Here is an 18,215-nt window from a genome sequence, read left to right as displayed (position 1 = left end):
TGTGGGGATTAATTAGGGTCGTGGATATGGGTGAAGGGGAGGTGTTTTGTGTCCGTAGGACTCGGCCAGGGCTGGGGGCGTGGTCTTGAAGGTGGGCGTGGCTTCGCTGCGCGTTCCAGACGCGTGTGTCCCTGGGGGCGTGGCCTCTGTCCATATTTGGTGTTGTGGGCGTGGCTTGGGCGGGGCCTCGCCACCGCCCGTCCCGATCCCGATCCCGATCCCGGTCCCGATCCTGGTCCCGGTCCCGATCCTGGTCCCGATCCCGATCCCGATCCCGATCCCGGTCCCGGTCCCGGTCCCGATCCCAATCCCGGCCTCGATCCCGGTCCCGATCCCGGTCCCGATCCCCATCCCGACCCTGACCCCGTTCCGTCCCCTCCAACCACCCGCAAAGAGATTCCGGAGCCGGGACAAGGCACAGCGGGGCTTTATGGCACGAGGAGGGAGGGGGGGCAGCCCCAAATCCCCCCCAAATTCCCCCCAAATTCCCCCCGGAGAGGCGCCTGCGCTGCCCCGGGGTTCCCGGGGGGGGTCTCGGGGGGGGTCCCGAGCCCCTATCCCAGGGAGCATCTCCCGCCGGCCTTTTTGGGGGGGCCGGGCTCCAGCAGGGCCCTGCTGCTGCCGCCGGGGGGCTGCGAAGAGAGGGGGAGGAGGATGGTCAATGAGGGTGGGGGTCCCCCGCCTGCCCCCCACCCCCCCAATCCCGGCCCAACTCACGGCTTTCCGGAAGGATTTGTGCAGGATGTCCCGTGCCAGCGTGCAGAAGGCCTGGAGGGGGGGACAGGGGGCTGCTCAGTGATGGGGGGCAGCGCCCAGGAACCCCCCCCCAGGAGGAGGGAGGGACCCCCGCCATCCCACCGAACTTGGGGGAGCAGCTCCCCCACCCCGGGACCCCCCCTCACCTCCTCCACGTTCTCGCTGGACTTGGCGCTGGTCTCGAAGAAGCGAATCCCGTGTTCCTTCGCCAGCTGAGGGACCGCGACCCCCCTGTGATCCCCACGGAGCCCCCACAACCCTCCTGTGACCCCCCCCCCAGTCCCACAAACACCCCGAGTCCCACAGACCCCCCCCCAGCCCCATGGACACCCCCAGAGCCCCATCCCCAAGACCCCCCAGCCCTCAGGACGCCCCAACCCCAGATTCCTCCAGACCCCCCGTTGCCCCACAGAGCCACCCCCCTCCCCCAGTCTCAGCCCCATGGACCCCCCCCCAGGCTCCCCCAGCACCCCGGGTCCCTCGCAGCCCCCCAGAGGCCCCCCCAGACTCCCCCCGAGCCCCCCCGCCCACCTTCTCGGCCGCGTCCCGCTGCACTTTCCGCTTGCCCTCCATGTCGCACTTGTTGCCCAGGAGGAGCCGCTCGACCCCGGCCGAGGCGTTCTGGGGAGGGAGGGGAAAACACGGGCAGGACCCCCACGACCCTCCCCCGACTCCCCCCCCCCTCGCACCCCCCCAAAATCCCCCCACCCACCTCCTTGATGCTTTTCATCCAGTTCTGGATGTTCTCGAAGGATTTTTCGTCCGTGATGTCGTACACCAGGACGATGCCCTGGGGAGGATCGGGGGTCAGGGGGAGGCCTGGACCCCCTGCCCGCAGTTTTGGGGTGGGGTCCTCGCCCCCAGGGCCCCCCCTCCGAGCTGCAGCCCGCTCCCCGTACCACGGCTCCGCGGTAATAGGCCGTGGTGATGGTTTTGAAGCGCTCCTGTCCCGCCGTGTCCCTGCGGAAACGGGGCGGTTTTGGGGATTTTGGGGGAATTTGGGGGTCCCACACCCTCCCCTGACCCCCCTCCGCCAACTCACCAGACCTGCAGCTTGATCTTCTTCCCATCGATATCCACAGTGCGGATCTTGAAGTCGATCCCTGGGGAAAAGGGAGGGGGGCACTGGGAGGGCGGGGGGAGCAGAACCGGTCCCCTCCCAGTGCTCCCAGTGCCGCTGTCCCGGCGCCCAGTAACCATCTGGCACCCCGGGAACGGGGGGGGGCAAAATCCGGGACGGGGGGAATCCCGGGGTGGGGGTTCCTCGAAGGGGGTCCCGATGGGGGGTTCTGGTGAGTTCCAGGGTGGGGGTCCCAGGGTGAACGGTCCCGGAGGGTTTTGGGAGTCCCAGGACGGGGTGGTCCCGGTGAATCCCGGGATGGGGGTCCCGGTGGGTGTCAGGGTGGGGGTCCCGGTGGGGTCCCGGGGTGGAGGGTTCTGGGAGGGGTCCCGGTGGGTCCAAGTGGGGTCCCGGGGGATTCCCGAGAGGGGGGTCCCGGTGAATCCCTGTTGGGGGATCCCGGAAGGGTCCCAGGATGGGGGTCCCAGCGTGGGGGTCCCGGAGAATCTCGGTGGGTCCATTGGGAGGTCCTGGCGAATCCCGGAGGTTCCCAGTTGGGGACGGCCCCACTGGGGGGTCCCGGGGGGTCTCGGAGGGTCCCAGGTTTGGGGGGGGGGGTCTCATTGCGGGATCCCGGTGGGTCCCGGGTTGGGCGATCCCGGTGGGTCCCAGTTGGGGGGGGGGGGTGGATCCCGTGGGAGGGTCCCGGTGGGGCGGGGGGGGGGGGGGGGTCCCGGGGGTCCCACTCACCGATGGTGGAGATGTAGGTGCTGCTGAAGTTGTCCTCGGCGAAGCGGATGACGAGGCAAGTCTTGCCCACGCCGCTGTCCCCGATCAGCAGCAGCTTGAAGAGGTGGTCGTAGGCCTTGGCCATGGCCCCCGCCACCGCCCGCCGCCACCGGGACCGGCCCGGCCCCCCCCGGGCGGGGCCTGGCTGCGGCCCCGCCCTCCGCGGTGACGCCACGCCCCGGTGACGTCACAGCAGGGCTCGCCTGACGTCACGAGTCCGGTATGCCACTCCCAAGATGGCGCGGCCTCGACCTTCCCGGGATGGCGACGGTTCAAATGACCGACCCAAAATGGCGGGCGCGGAGCGGCCCTCCCAAGATGGCGGCAGCACAGCGACCTTCTCAAGATGGCGGAAACACGAACGCCCGTACCAAGAATAAGGCACCTTCCCAAATTCCGACAGCGGAAACGACCGCCCCAAATGGCGGCACTAAGAGGGACCTTCCCCGAGGTGGCGAAACCTTTAACGACCTCCCCAAATGGTGGCTAAAATGAGCGACCTTCCCAATATGGCGTTACCCACCCTACCGTCCCAAGATGGCACCGCCCCACTTCCGCCCCTGGCGCCGCCCCACAGCGGAAATGGCGGTGCGGGGCTGAGCCCGTCCCTTTCCGGTCCTTCACGCCGCCGCCGCCATGCCCGTGAGTGCGGCCCGACCCTGCTCTGGCGCTGTCGCCCCCGCGAGCCCCGCGGGACCGCGCCTGGCGGGGCCAGGGAGGGGCGCGAGGGCGCGGGGAAGGCGCAGGAGGGGCGGCGGGACCGGGGGCGCGCGGGGCGCTGGGGGCGAGGGGTGTGAAGGGGGGGTGCGCCAAGATGGCGGCAGAGGCGTGAGGGGACGGGGGGGAGGGGGGACGGGAGTGATCGCGGTGTCCCCGCGGTGTCCCCTGGTCTGACCGATCGCCGTGTCCCCGCAGCTCGCCAAGGACCTGCTGCACCCGTCCCCCGAGGAGGAGAAGCGCAAGCACAAGAAGAAGCGGCTGGTGCAGAGCCCCAACTCCTACTTCATGGACGTCAAGTGCCCCGGTGGGCACCGGGGGCCTTTCAGGGTTCCCTCCCCGTGTCCCGGTGTTGTCCCCGCTCTCCCGCTGCCCTTCCCTGTGTCCTGAGGTCCCTCCACGTGTTTCCCCATGTCCCGATATCTCTTCCATATGTCCCTTCCCTGTGCCCCCGGGTGGTTTGGGGTCCCTTTTCGTGTCCCTTCACGTGTTTCTTTCCTTGTCCCGGTGTCCCTCCACGTGTCACGGGGTCCCTGCCAGTGTCCCCCGGGTGCCCTGGGCTTCCTCTCTGTGTCGCGGGGTCCCCCCCGGGTGACTCTGCTGTCCCCCTCTGGGTCACTTTGGTGTCCCCCCTTGGGTGACCCTGCTGTCCCCCCTTGGGTGACCCTGCTGTCCCCCCCGGGTGACCCTGCTGTCCCCCCTTGGGTGACCCTGCTGTCCCCCCTTGGGTGACTCTGCTGTCCCCCCCGGGTGACTCTGCTGTCCCCCCCGGGTGACTCTGCTGTCCCCTCGCTGTCCCCACAGGCTGTTACAAGATCACGACCGTGTTCAGCCATGCCCAGACCGTGGTGCTCTGCGTGGGCTGCTCCACGGTGCTGTGCCAGCCCACGGGGGGCAAGGCCCGGCTCACCGAGGGTGGGTGATCCCTGGCGAGGGGCGGAATTTTGGGAATCCCGGCGGATGGAGGGATCCGGGGCTGTTCCGTGGGGATGTGTCGCTCAAGGGGGGGGCTTTGGGGGGATCTGGGAATCCTTGGGGGGAGGGGTAATTTTGGGACCCCGGTGGGGGGAACAGGGTGTGGGGAGGTTGTGGATCCTGTTGGAGGGAGTTGGAAGGCTGGGAAGGGCTGGTTCCTCCTTGGGGGCTGGGGGTTATGGAATTCCAGGGGGGATTGTGGGATCCCAGGGGGCTCATGGAAACTGGGAGGGGGTTGGTTTTCCCCTCAGGACAGTTTTGGAATTCTGGGGAGGGTTGGGATCCCGGGGAGGGGTTCAGAATCGTGTCCGGTTTGGGCTGAAACGTCTCCTCGGAACCCTTGGCGGCAAATTCCCCAAAATTTGGGTTGGGAGACCTGGGATTCCCATTCCCAGATGGATACAAAGACCTTACAGCATTCCCAGGTTTTCTGTTTTGTTTCCCAGGCTGCTCGTTCCGGCGGAAGCAGCACTGAGCGAGCCAGGATGCGACGGAGACGGGAATTCCGCCCGGTCCCTGTAGCCCCTTCCGCTTCCCACCAATAAATTTTGGATAAAATACCCAAAATGGGTCAGTTCTGGTTCTTGGCTGCAGGGACAGCGGGATTCATGGGGTTTGGGGAAGGAATTCCTTCCCTGTGAGGGACCGGGATGGGTTATCCAGGGAATTTGTGGCTGCCCTCATCCCTGGCAGTGTCTGAGCTGAGGTGTCCCTGCTGTGGACATGATCCGTGGGGTCATTCCATGATTCCTGAGGAATCCAGGTGCAGCTGGTGCCACAACCACCTTGAGGTGGGACAAATCTTCCCTCCTGTCATCCCCTCGGATGCTCCAGCTGGACTCCATGGGAATTCCATGCAGATAAACCTTTTCTGGCTGTGGTTTAATGGGAATAACTGGGAAGATCCGTGTCTCTGGTCCTAACGTGGATCCTCTTCCCATCCAAAAGGGAATAACCGGGATGTTTCCCTAGGATCTGGCTCTGGTGGGATCAGGGCTGGGGTGAGCCTGGACCTCAGGTCTCCTGTTCCCACCCGGAGGGTGGATTTTGGGAGCTCCAGGTGGGAACGGGGAGACCTGAGATGGATTTTGGGATTTCCCCCCCCCCCCTCCAGCTCCAGTGGGAGCCTCATCCCAGCTTTTTGGGGTACTGCAAGGACAAGTCCCCTCCCCCGGGTGCTTTCCTGAGCCTCCAGCCCCTGTACCCACCCCGGATCTGAAGCGAAATCAAAATCGGGACTTTCGGTTCCTCATTCCCTCATTTCCTGGCTCGTGATTTCTCCCTGAGGCACCAGCACCGAGCACCCCAAATCCCGGAGGGTCCCAGCGCTGGGAACCCTCCGGAGCCATTCCCGGATCCCCCTCCCCGAGCCCCGCCTGGCGCTGGAAGTCGGAGCCCTTCCGGAGCAGCTTTTGGAGGTGATTTGAGCCGGTTTGGTGTTTTAAACCCCTCCCCCCAGGAGCGCTTTGAGGAAGTAAAACTCAGGGGGGAAAAGTGGATTTGTGTGGATTTGGGATCTGTCTTACCCTGAACTTCCTCTTGGATTGTGGGATTGTCGGTGTATCCCGTCCTGGAGGGCATCGGTTGGATAAAACCAAGGGATTTGGGGATTTTTTGGGCAGGGATTTGTCCCAGCAGGTACTGGGAGGGTCCCCAGGACAGGGCGGCTCCGATGTGTCCGGGCCTGTCCTCACGGACACGGGGCTGGCTCCCAGATTGTCCCCTCGAGGGAATTTTGGGATGCGTGTCCGGGCGGGCGGGTGGCATCACCAGGTCACCGGGGTGTTGTTGTCACCTCCCTGCCCAGACCGGATTTGTCACCGAGGGGTCAATCCCGGCTCCGAGTCCTCGGCTCCCGGCGTTCCCTCTCTGAATCCCGGGATGGAGCCGCTGGCTCCCGTCGCCCTGCTGGCCCTGCTGGGGCTGGCACTGGGACACCCCGACCCCGCACTGGACCGGCATTGGGAGCTCTGGAAAAAAACCTACGGAAAGGAATACAAGCCCCAGGTGGGAATGTCATTGGGGGGGGGGGGGCCCTGGGGGTGTCCAAGGGGTCCTGGAGTGTCCTGGGAATATCCCAGGATTTCCTGGGGTTCTCCTGGGGGGTGACCACCAGTCGGAGAAGATCCGCTGGCACTGCTGGTCCCTGGGGATGATCCACCTGGAGCTCCCAACAGCCGTTACTGGGATGAACTGGGACGGGATGGCTCCGGAGGGGCCATCCTGGATCTCACAGGGCCCCGCTGGAATTCCAGGAGGATTCCCTCCGTCGCCTGACGTGGGAGAAGAACCTGTGGCTGGTGACGCTCCATAACCTGGAGCATTCCCTGGGGCTGCGCTCCTACACGCTGCGAATGAACCACCTGGGAGACATGGTGGGTGCAGGAAGCAACTTCCAGCCCTCTGGAATTCCCCCCGGAGGGCGGCTGAACCGGGATATCGGTGGGTCCGGGGTGGGAAAACTCCCGACATCCCCCTCAGCCCATCCTTGTGGGATCAAGGGATGGGCTGCTCCGGAATTCCGTGAGGAAAGAACTCCTTGGGGTGGGATTTGGGGTGCACGGAGCCGTCCTGGTCATTTGGGATGTTTATGGATCATCCCTCTTCCGTGTCCCAAAGTTGAGATGGGGTTTAATGACCCAGCTTCCAGGGATTTGAGGAGCTGGAGCTGAGCTTTTAATTTTCTGATGAAAATCTGGAAATTAAATGGAAAAGAACCAAGGAGTTGAGGATTCCCCAAACCCAACTCTTCCACCTCGGAATTCCCACTCCGACACCTCCAGCTGGTGTTCACAGAGAGCAGGAATCACCCGCTGGAATTTTCCTTCCCCCCAGACCAGCGAGGAGGTGGCGGCTTCGCTGACGGGGCTCCAGGTCCGTCCTCGTCCCCGTCGGAATTCCGCATTCCAATCCCAATCCCGGCCCGTCGGCGACATCCCGGAGGCGCTGGACTGGCGGGACAAGGGATGCGTGACCGAGGTGAAGAACCAGGTGAGCCTCGCCCCGGGAGCCTCCCAGCCATCCCTGGGGCAGCTCCTGAGCCTCTCCCGGCTTCTTTTCCCAGGGCGCCTGCGGATCCTGCTGGGCTTTCAGCGCCGTGGGAGCTCTGGAAGCGCAGGTGAAGCTGAAAACCGGGAATTTGGTGTCTTTGAGCGCCCAGAACTTGGTGGATTGCTCCGGGATGTACGGGAACAAGGGCTGCGCCGGGGGGTTCATGACGGAGGCGTTCCAGTACATCATCGACAACGGCGGCATCGAGTCCGAGGAATCTTATCCCTACACGGCTCAGGTGGGCCTGGAAGCGCTTGGAAAACTCCAGGAAAACGCATGGAAGTGCTGTGGCAGCTCGCTCTGTTCCTGTTTTCCTTCCTCCCCCTCCTCCTCCTCCTCCTCCTCCTCCTCTCCCACCCAATTCCCTCTGCCCGGGTTTCCCGGTGGCACCTTTGCTCCTCATCCAAACCCATCCCAGGATCCTCGGGACTATTTTGAGGGGAATGACTGGACCAGGAGATGGAATTCCTACCTGGTTATTTCACCATTCCTCGGGACACGAGCTGGAGGGGAGGAAAAAATGGGTCAGGAGCCTCCCAAAAACACGATCCTGGGAAATGGGTCAGAGCAACAACAGCTCCATCCGAGGAAAAGTGGGATTTAACTCTCCAAGTGTGGAGCTACAGAGGGAAAAGCTGCCGTTCCCGGAGTCCAGATGTGGATGGGGAGGATGAGGATGGAGACTCCAGGGAAGAGGAGGATGAAGACGGAGGCTTGTGCTGGTTTTAGTTAGGATTGCAAAGGGAATCCCAACCTTAGAGAAGGGGCTGGAGCGATGTTTTTGAGGAAAAAGGGCGGAGAATCCTCTGGGAAAGGTTGTGCTGAGGATCCTCCAGGAACCTCCGTAATCCATATCTAGAAACCCTCGATCCGAACAAACCCGTGGAGCCCGGGGTGGGGTTGGGAACGTCCCCGGATTCCTCCGGCTCATTCCCGTTTCCCGGCAGAACGGGACGTGCCGCTACAACGCCTCGGCCCGCGCCGCCTCCTGCTCCCGCTTCGTGGAGCTGCCCCAGGGTGACGAGGCCGCGCTCAGGGACGCCGTGGCCACCGTGGGCCCCGTGGCCGTGGCCATCGATGCCACGCGGCCCAGCTTCTTCCTCTACCACTCCGGTGAGGGCTCCGGCCGGGATATCGGGGAATCGGGTGGGATTCGGGAAGTTGGGGGGGTTCATTCCTGGAGGGAGGCTGGGATGGGATGGGCTTTAGGGCTCTTCCAACCCAAGCTGTGATTCCGTGATGGGGCAAAGCCCATTCCGTGCGTTCTTCCAGCTTGGGCACCTTCCGGGACAAGCGGGAATTGGGTGGGGTTTGGGAAGTTGGGGGTTAATTCCTGGAGGGAGGTTGGAACATGGGATGGGGGTGGTCTTTGAAGTCTTCAGGGCTCTTCCAACCCAAACCCAAACTCAAACTCACCTTCTTACGTTCTTTCAGCCCCTGTTGTGAGGAAACCTTCGGAATTTGGGTGGGATTTGGGAGGTTAGGGGTAAATTCCTGGAGGGAGGCTGGGATCGGTGGGAATTCTGGGTTTTCCCTCCACTTCCAGGGGTGTACGACGACCCCCAGTGCTCGCAGGAGGTGAACCACGGGGTGGTGGTGGTGGGATACGGCTCCCTGGACAACAAGGAATATTGGCTGGTGAAGAACAGGTAAACCCTGGAGATCCACCGGGAATCCTGGAATATTCCTGGCTGCAAGGGACCCACAAGGATCAGAGTCCAATTCCCAGCCCTGGATACCCCCAAACTCCCACCTTGTCCCTCAGGGCCTTTTCCAGGTGCTTCTTGGCCCATGGAAAGGTTGGAATGATGATCCGTAAGGTCCATTCCCAACCCAACCCGCTCCAGAATTCCACCATTTTCTGTTTGGAGCTGCCCAAATCCGTGGGGTTCCGTGGTGGCCTTGGCAGCCTTGGACTTTGTGATTTCCAAGGGCTTTTCCAACCCAAGCTTCCAGGCTTCTGGTGCTTTCTCCTGTAAGAACAAGGATTAAACCACCCCAAATTCCCAGCAATCCCCATGGCGGCACATTCCGAGCGGAGAATGTCGCTTCAACACCCCCAAAATGCCACTTTTCCTTCACCAGGAGGGCCCTGGAGGATTCTGGCTGCATCCAGAAACTCCTAAAGGGCAAAAAAATCCCAGAAATCAATCCAGGTGCTGCTCCAGCAGGAAAATAACTGGGAGAACTGAATAAATGGAAGAGCAGAGGGGAAGTGTGGGGAGCAGGAATCACTTCCCAGGGCTCATTCCTCAATCCTGGTCCCTCGCACCCGATTCCAAACTGGGATGAGGCTCCTTTTCCCATCCCGGAACTCTTTTCCAACCTCCACAATCCCACGATTCCGTAAGGGAACACGGGACTAGAAATCCCACAAATCCATTAATTCAGCCCCGAATCCGCCGCTCCTCTCCCAGGAAAAACAAACAAAACAAAAAAATTCCCCAGGAATTGAGTTTTTCCCCATCTCTCTTCCCCCTTCCCAAAGCTGGGGCATCCATTTCGGAGACGCGGGATACATCCGGATGATCCGGAACGCCTCCAACCACTGTGGCATCGCCAGCTACGCCTCCTACCCGCTGATTTAGCCGGATCCGCACTCCGGACACGATCCCAAGGCTCCAGTTGTCCGTGGATTCCATCCTGGCAGGGATTCTTCCGCTTCCAGGGTGGCTTCCCAGTGCCGTGGTCGGATCCACGGGCTGGGAGGGAATCCTGGGGGGTGTGGGAAGTGGGAATGTCGGTGGTGGTTATCCGGGGAATTCTGCAGGGGGGAATTTGGAGGTTTGGGAGTGAAGTTGTGCTTCCTGCAGGGGTTGGGCACAGGGATCACAGGGGTCGTGGGTTCGTCCCTCCGGAGCTGCTGCGGTGCCGGCCATCGCCTTCTCTCCGTGTGACGCTGCTGGAATTGCAAATATTCCGTGGAAAATAAAAAGATTGCATTCGCTGCCTCAAAATCCCGATGTTTGGGGGTAATCCCACCCTCCCCCCCCCCCCCAAAAAAAAAAAAAAATCCAATATTTGGTGCCTCCGTGGTGGCTCCGGTCACCCCACAGCCAAGAATTCCGTGTTGGTGGATGGAGATCCCGAGGGAACAGTGTCCCTTTGTCCCTGAACAATGTCCCGGGGCTGGAATTCCTCACTCCCTCATCCCACCCCTCGCTCGGAATCCAGGGTGCCGGGAATCTCCTCACCGGGATGAGAGGTAAGGATGATCCCACCGGGATCTGGCTCCTGGTGCCGCTCCCGTGGGATTTAGAGCTGGAAAAGGGTGAATTCCCAGCGGCCGGATTGGGAGTTTAGGGCAGGTTTTGTTGGGAAAACAATGGGAAAAGGAGTTGTCCCTGTTGTATCCCAAATCCTGGTGCTCCTGAGCGTGGCACTGGGGTGGAGCTGTGGGATCGGGCAGGATGAGACCCCCGAGGGGACCCCGGTGAGGAAGAACCGGTTCCAGAATCCCTTTGGAAATCATGGAATGATTAAGGTTGGAAAAGACCTCGGAGGTCATGGACTCCACCTGGAATATTTCCGGCGTTTTGGGGTCTCGGCTCCTTGGAAGGAGTTTTTGTCCGACCACGGAATCACGGCTTGGGTTGGAAAGGACCCAAAGACCCATTCCAGCCTCCCTTCAGGAATTTAAACCCCATCTTCCCAAATCCCACCCTAATCCCAAAGGTTTATGTGCGGAGGACTCCGGGGCGGACCCGCGGAACCAGGAAACGCGGAGCCAAAACTGAAACCCCAAAACTTGGGAAAAGGCTCATTCCCTGCCCTGGAGCCTGGGACAGGGACCTGACAAAATCCCTGGAAAACCTTTGGAGCTCGACGGGAGCGGGCAGGGCTCGGAGCCGCCGCCGGATCCCGGGAGGTGTCACCTCCTGGCACCTCCCGAATCCCGCGCAAAGGTCCCCGTTCCGCCCGTTTGTTTAAACAAACACATTCCCGGCGGGACAAATCCCCAGGAATATCCAGCAGGGACACGGAGCTCAGGGGTCAGGTTAGCTCCGGGCTGGGGAATTGGGGATTTTCCTGGGATTTCTGCTGGCGGTGACGGCTCCGAGACACCCCGGCCGAGGGTTGCGGGAGCTTTGCTGCGCTCCCGGAGCTTTTCCATGCTCCCGGATATTCCTGGAAGTGGGAATTGCAGCCCGCCGGGGGTGCTGAGAGCCCGCAGGTGCCTCCGGAGCGGGATGGAGTTGATCCGGTCGGGATTGACTCGTTCCACGCTGGCTTTTCCCAGGAAATGAAATCCCGCCTGGATCCGCCTGTGCTGGGATTGTCCAAGGTGTGTGATCCGTCCGGAACCGGGACCAGGTGGGGATGTGGGGGCAGCCCCATGGATTTGGGATTCAGTCCCACGGATGTGGGGTTCCGCCGGCAGCGGGGTTGGAAAACTGGGAAAACTCCGGGGAGGTGGGGGGAGGAGGAATTCCTGCCCTTGGAGCGGGGAAACTGAGGCACGGAGTCAGCCCTCCCCCCCCCCCCCCCCGCTCTGCCCTGCGGTGCTCTGGGGGTGCCCAGCTCCTCCCCGCCGCTGGATTATCCATAAATCCCACGGGAAGCACCTCCGTGAGTCGGGAAGAGGCCGTTTGACCCCCGAGGGGGACCCGGGGGTTGTTCCTGATCCCTAAAAACCTCTGGAAAAGGGAATCGGGGGATGCCGAAGGCTGTGGGGGACGGTGGGAAGAGGCAGCGGTGCCGGATTTGGGGAATGGGAGCGGCACCCCCGGCGCCGGGATCTGCGGGAAAAGGGTTAACAGGGAAAAGGATCTGGTTCGCCAAGTGGTTCCTGGTTTGTTTGGAGTGTGGGAGAGGAGGGGGAGGGGGCGCAGGGCTGGGACCCCGGGAATCGGGAATCTCCGGGCTGGGAATCGGGAATTGGGAATTTCCGGGTTGCATGGAGCTCACCCCCCCCCTCCCCGCCCCCCGCCCCATCGCCCGCAGGTAGGTCCGGGGGTGACCTGGGGTGACCTGGGGGTGGCCCGAGACCCCCAGAGCTCCCCCTGAGCCCTCCCCCCTCAACCCCTCCGGTCCCACTGTCACCTCTGTGGCCACCCCAGGGCCACCACCCAGCCCCTTCCCCGGTGTCCCGGACGCTCCAATGGGACACGGGACCCCCCCCGGCCGCTCCGATGGGACACGGGACCCCCCCCGGTCACTCCAATGGGACACAGGACCCCCCCCGGTCACTCCACTGGGACTCGGGACCCCCCCCGGCCGCTCCAATGGGACGCGGGGAGCACCCCCCGTCCCCCCGAGGTCACGACCCTCGGGCCCGTCCCTCCGCTCCCAACATCCCCCTGATGCTGCCGGACAATCCAGGATTTCCTGGGCAAATCCTGGGAGCAGCCGCTGTTCCCTCCCCCCCCCCCCACATTCCGCGTCACCCCCGGCTCCGAACCCCTCCGGCACCGCGGTGGCTCCGCGCTTCCTCCTCTGGAGCGGGAATCCAAGCGGGAATTCCGGCTGGGTCCCAAGAGATGCTGGGAAGAGTGGGATGGGGTGCGGTGGCACCCGCGGTGCCCTCCCCCCGGGACTGGGGACACCTGATCCCGACCTGCTCCACTCCAAGGATGAGTTTGGCCGTTCCCAGCTCCCCAAAATCCCCGTCCTGGGAGCTGCGCCGTTATCCCGCTGTTCCCGCATCCCATCCGGGATCCAAACCCGCCCGAGCAGCGACTCCCGGCCGCTCTCCACCAACGTTTCGGGGGCTGCCCCCAGGATCAGGATTTGGGGGGAGCTGCTCCAGGATCCCGTCCCTTTCCCAGCCAGCTCCCTGCTCCGGAGCATCCTGAAGTTCCCAACTGGTTCTGGGAAGTTCCCGGGCATCCCGGTTGCTTTTCTGGGCATCTGGATGAACCCGCGAGCCCCAAAATCTCCGGAGGCTCGCGGATTTCTGGGAAGAGCCGCGGTTGGGGTTTTCCCAGCGGGAGCTGCCCTGGAGCGGTGGCCACGCTCCGCTCGGCATTTTTTTAGGATTCCATATTTATTTATTTCTTATTCCACGTTTGCGGCCGATCCCCGGCAGATCCAAGGGCAGATCCACAAAGGAAAGCGGGTTTTTTTTTTTTATTTATCAGCTGACCGGGCTGGGAATGTAAAAACAGGAAAACGGCTGAGCTCATCCCAGCTCATCCCAGCTCATCCCAGTCCCCTCCCTGTCCCCAGCGGGGTGAGTCTGGCCAGGGCCAGGGCAGGAGATGCCAGCCCGGGAATGGTGTCGGGATTTGGGGATTGTGGGACCGGAGCCATGGGATGGGGCACGGGGATCGGGAGGATCCACTGGGAGCAGCCCGGGATCCACCCGGATCAGGGCAAGGAAGGGAGGACGCGGTCCAAGCAGGAGCAGCCAGGTTGGGATGCTCAGGGGGTGTCGGGGTTCTGGGAGAGATGTTGGGATTCTCAGGGGATGTCGGGATTTCGGGAAGGGTGTCAAGACTCCCAAGTCTCACGTGGCCTTTTAGGGGGGCCACGGCCAAGCTGAAATCCCCCAGATCCCATCTCAGATCCCACCCCAAAACCTGCTCAGATCCCATCTCAGATCCCACCCCAAACCTCTCCCTATTCCCATCCCACAACCCCTCCCGGCCCATCCCAAATCCACCCCAGATCCCATCCAAGGTCCCATCCCAGATCCCAGCTGCTCCCCGGACTAAACCCAGATCCCTCAAAGCCCCCTGAGCCCCCTCTCCCGAGGTCCGGGGGGTGGGTTTATCCCACCCCTCAGGAGGTGGGAATTTTTGGGGGTTGGATGAGCTGCGTCTTTGCCGGGTCCCCCTGTGGCTGGAGGGCCCCATTCCCATTCCCATTCCCATTCCCATTCCCATTCCCATTCCCATTCCCATTCCCATTCCCATTCCTGCTCCACATCCCCCTTCCCAGCCGCTCTCATCCCGGTTAAATTCCTGTGAGTTTAATGAGTAACCAGGAGAGCTCCACCTCGGGGTGGGGGGCTTTGAGTGTCCCATTTCCCCCCCCCCCCCGAGGGGGTTTGGGGACCCTCCAGCACCGCGGGGACACAGCCGGGAATGGGAATGTCCCCCCCCTGCTCCGGAGGGGCGGGGAGGGGGGGCAGGGCTCGGCTGAGACGACCCCCCCCCAAATTCATCTCACGGCCGGGCTGAGCCCCCTCTCCGACCCCTCCGCGTCCCCTTCCCGCAGCGTCCGGCCCTGAGCGGCACCGGGAGCCCCCCCATATCCTGGAGCCCCCCCACATCCTGGAGCCCTCCCACATCCTGGAGCCCCCCGACATCACCCTGAGACCCTGCGGGGAGGTCCCCGAGGGGGTGGCGCCCCCGAGGCGCCGCTGTGTGTCCGTCCTGGAGCCTGGCACGGCCTGGGATGAGGAGGAGGAGGAGGAGGAAGAGCGATTTCCCGGGGTGTCCCTGCGGAGATCCGGGACGCTCCGCGGCTCCCTGGATCCTTTCCGCCGGCACAGCTGGGAACCGGGCAAGGAGCCGCGGGGGATCCCCGGCTACGACCAGCTCAGGTAGGGGGGACCCCCGTGTCACCACTCCCCCCCCCAACCCTGACCCCCAAATCCAGGCGTGGGAACCTCCCATGTCCCTGTCCCCCATCCCAAGACCCCCAAATCCAGGCATGGGAACCTCCCATGTCCCTGTCCCCCATCCCAAGACCCCCAAATCCAGGCGTGGGAACCTCCCATGTCTCTGTCCCCCATCCTGAGACACCCAAATTCAGTGGTGGGAACCTCCCATGTCCCTGTCCTCCATCCCAAGACCCCCAAATTCAGTGGTGGGAACCTCCCATGTCCCTGTCCTCCATCCCGAGACCCCCAAATCCAGGCGTGGGAACCTCCCATGTCCCTGTCCTCCATCCCAAGACCCCCAAATTCAGTGGTGGGAACCTCCCATGTCCCTGTCCTCCATCCCAAGACCCCCAAATCCAGGCATGGGAACCTCCCATGTCCCTGTCCCCCATCCCAAGACCCCCAAATCCAGGCATGGGAACCTCCCATGTCCCTGTCCTCCATCCCAAGACCCCCAAATTCAGTGGTGGGAACCTCCCATGTCCCTGTCCCCCATCCCGAGACCCCCAAATCCAGGCGTGGGAACCTCCCATGTCCCTGTCCCCCATCCCAAAACCCCCAAATCCAGGCGTGGGAACCTCCCATGTCCCTGTCCCCCATCCCAAGACCCCCAAATCCAGGCATGGGAATCTCCCATGTCCCTGTCTTCCATCCCAAGACCCCCAAATCCAGGCATGGGAACCTCCCATGTCCCTGTCCCCCATCCCAAGACCCCCAAATCCAGGCGTGGGAACCTCCCATGTCCCTGTCCCCCATCCCAAGACCCCCAAATCCAGGCGTGGGAACCTCCCATGTCCCTGTCCCCCACCCCAAGACCCCCAAACCCAGGGGTCAAGGACCATCCTGTGTCCCTGAGCCCTCCAAATCCATGGATTGAGACCCTCCGTGCATCCCTCTATCACTGAGGACACCCCGAAATTCCTGCTCACCCCGCGGGGGCGGGTCCTGGTTTTGGGGTGTCCCCCCAGCTGATTGTCCCTGTGTCCCCCCCCCTCCACCAGTGAGAGCCCCGAGCTCGGCTCCAGCGCGGAGCAGCTTGGGGGGCTCTGCCGGCGCCGCCGGGACCCCCGGAGAGCCCCCCTGGTCCACAGCAGCGATGACCTGGACTCGCTGCTCTCCCACTCTCCCAGGACGAGGAGGACGAGGCCGATGTGAAGCGGGCACAGGTGGGACCCTCCTGTCACCTCGGGGGTCACCCAGCACCCACCTGAGCCGGGGGGGGGGGGGGGTGTGGGGACCCCCGGAGAGGGGATCGCTGTGAGAAAGTGGCATCCTGGTGGTTTTGCCATCATCTTGGGTGGCTTTGTCATCGTCCTGGTGGCTTTGTCATCACCCCGAGTGGTTTTGTCATCGTCCTGGTGGCTTTGCCATCATTTTAGGTGACCTTGTCATCATTTTGGGTGGCTTTGCCGTCATCCAGGGTGCCTTTGCCATTGTCCTGGGGGATTTGCCACTGTCCTGGGTGACTTTGTCATCATCTTGAGCGGCTTTACCACGGTCCTGATGGCTTTGTCATTGTCCTTGTGCCTTTGCCATCATCCTGGGTGGCTTTGCCATCACCACAAGTGGCTTTGCCACTGTCCCGAGTATCTTTGGGACCACGACGCTCCTTCCCAACCCTTTCCCCTGGGAGCAGCTTCCTTTTGGGGACCAATGTCGGGGAGGGACCGTGCCGGGGCCGCTGAGGGTGGCAGTGCCACTGTCCCCATCCCCTCTGGCAGGAGGATGCGCGGAGGCTCCCGGCGCCCCGGGCCGGGCCCCGCTCCCGGGGCTGGTCCCGCTCCAAATCCGCGTCTCTCGGTGTCATCGTCAGTGTCCCCGGCGAGGAGGGTGAGTCTGTCCCCCCCACCCCGACCCCCCAAGGACCCTCGTGTCCCCCCGGCGCTGTCCCTGCTCCGACCTCCCCGGTAACGACCCAAAATCGATGGCGCTGCCACCGCAGTTAATTACGGCCCCTCCTCCCCCCCCCCCTCCCTTCGCCCCCGGCAGCTCCTCGCGGCCCTTTCAAAATTCCTTTTCCCTTTTCCAGCTGCCGAAATTCCCCCGTTCGCCTCCCAGCAGAGCCTGGTCAGAGGGTGAGTCCCCTCCCTGTCCCTCTCCGTGTCCCCTCCTGTCCCTGCCCTGGCCCCCTCCTGGCCCCGCACTGTCCCGTCCCCTCCCCGCTCCTGTCACAGCCCATTCCCGTCCTCATTAGGGCCGTTGTTCCCGGGAATCGTCACGCCGGGGGCTGGCCGGGAGCCCCGCGGGGACGAGCGGGGACAGGGACAGGGATGGGGACAGGGATGGGGACACGCTGGCCTGAACCACCGCGCCGCAGACGATGAGGCTCGTCCCCCTTCAAAGGTGGCTCGTCCGCCTCTGAAGGCGATTTGTCCCCGTCCGAGGGCATCTTATCCCCCCTCGAGGGTGGCTTGTCCCCTCCGAAGTGGATTTGTCCCCTCCGAAGTGGATTTGTCCCCTCCGAAGTGGATTTGTCCCCATCCAGGGCGGTTTGTCCCCTTCCCAGCGTGGCTTGTGTCCCCGCCCCCCCCCCCCCGTGTGATTTGGCCCCTCCAAGGGAGCCTTGTCCCCCTCTGAGGGTGTCCCCAAGGAACCAGGACCACCCAGGACAGGAGGAAACCCCCCCCCCAAACTCGGGGCTGCCCCCCCCAAAACCCGCGACCCCCTCCCCGCTCCCCAAATCGATGGGCAGAGACACGGGGGGGGGGGCCCGGAAGGGGACAGAGGGGGCTCGGGGGGGGGGACAGAGGGGGCTCTGTGGTGGCCCAGCTGGGAGCGGGGAGGGGACACGCACGCTCCTCCCCGTTCCCGGCGGGGACAGAGCGGGATTGTCCAGCGGGTTTGTCCAGCGGGATTGTCCAGCGGGATCCTCCTCCTGCAGCGCCGGGAGCGGCGAGCGGCTGGCGGGGGAGGTGGGGACCCCCCCGGGCCGGGAAGGGACCCCCCTGGACAGGACCCTCAGCTTCATCCGCAGGATGACCGGGAAGACAAAGGTAGGGAAAAACGGGAGCGGGGGGTGGGAGCGGCTGCGCGGGGCGCGGCGGGATGGGATAGCGGGATAACGGGATAGCGGGATAACGGGATAACGGGATAACGGGATGGGTTCATGGATGCTCCGCCGTGCCTCAGTTTCCCGGCTCCGTCCCTCGCTGTTTTCCAGACTTTGGGATCTAAAAAAGAGGAAAACGTGGAATGTGCTCAAGGAAGGGATCCCAGGCGGATCCCCCCCGGCTCATCCCGGCCTTTCCTGCGGCCATCCCTTCCTCGGGAATGTTTTCCTCCAGCTCCTTCCCCTCCCGTGCCTCAGTTTCCCATCTC

The 18,215-nt window shown here is 63.5% G+C and overlaps 3 protein-coding genes across 3 annotated transcripts; 2 read left to right on the top strand and 1 right to left on the bottom strand.

The window, feature by feature from the left end:
* Positions 1-486: 486 nt before the first annotated feature.
* On the bottom strand, positions 487-2,721 carry RAB13 (RAB13, member RAS oncogene family). The gene is made up of 8 exons (XM_082298900.1): positions 2,567-2,721; positions 1,799-1,859; positions 1,656-1,716; positions 1,469-1,546; positions 1,288-1,377; positions 903-968; positions 718-768; positions 487-632 (listed from the first exon to the last, which is right to left on the bottom strand). The coding sequence occupies exons 1-8, from the start codon at positions 2,688-2,690 to the stop codon at positions 555-557; spliced, it is 609 nt and encodes a 202-aa protein (XP_082155026.1). The 5' UTR covers positions 2,691-2,721; the 3' UTR covers positions 487-554.
* Positions 2,722-3,205: 484 nt separating this feature from the next.
* On the top strand, positions 3,206-4,857 carry RPS27 (ribosomal protein S27). The gene is made up of 4 exons (XM_082298877.1): positions 3,206-3,247; positions 3,521-3,629; positions 4,127-4,237; positions 4,744-4,857. Exons 1-4 carry the CDS (start codon positions 3,242-3,244, stop codon positions 4,770-4,772), a joined length of 255 nt encoding a protein of 84 aa, XP_082155003.1. The 5' UTR covers positions 3,206-3,241; the 3' UTR covers positions 4,773-4,857.
* A 736-nt stretch (positions 4,858-5,593) lies between these two features.
* On the top strand, positions 5,594-10,036 carry CTSS (cathepsin S). The gene is made up of 8 exons (XM_082298478.1): positions 5,594-5,715; positions 6,105-6,304; positions 6,553-6,672; positions 7,133-7,288; positions 7,362-7,586; positions 8,296-8,461; positions 8,895-8,997; positions 9,837-10,036. The coding sequence occupies exons 2-8, from the start codon at positions 6,179-6,181 to the stop codon at positions 9,934-9,936; spliced, it is 996 nt and encodes a 331-aa protein (XP_082154604.1). The 5' UTR covers positions 5,594-5,715; positions 6,105-6,178; the 3' UTR covers positions 9,937-10,036.
* Positions 10,037-18,215: the final 8,179 nt, after the last annotated feature.

This window comes from Coloeus monedula (assembly GCF_965178545.1).
Source record: "Coloeus monedula genome assembly, chromosome: 29".
NCBI lineage: Eukaryota > Metazoa > Chordata > Aves > Passeriformes > Corvidae > Coloeus > Coloeus monedula.
The sequence above is the reverse complement of the archived record's forward strand: the minus strand, read 5'-3'. Positions and strand labels throughout refer to the sequence as shown.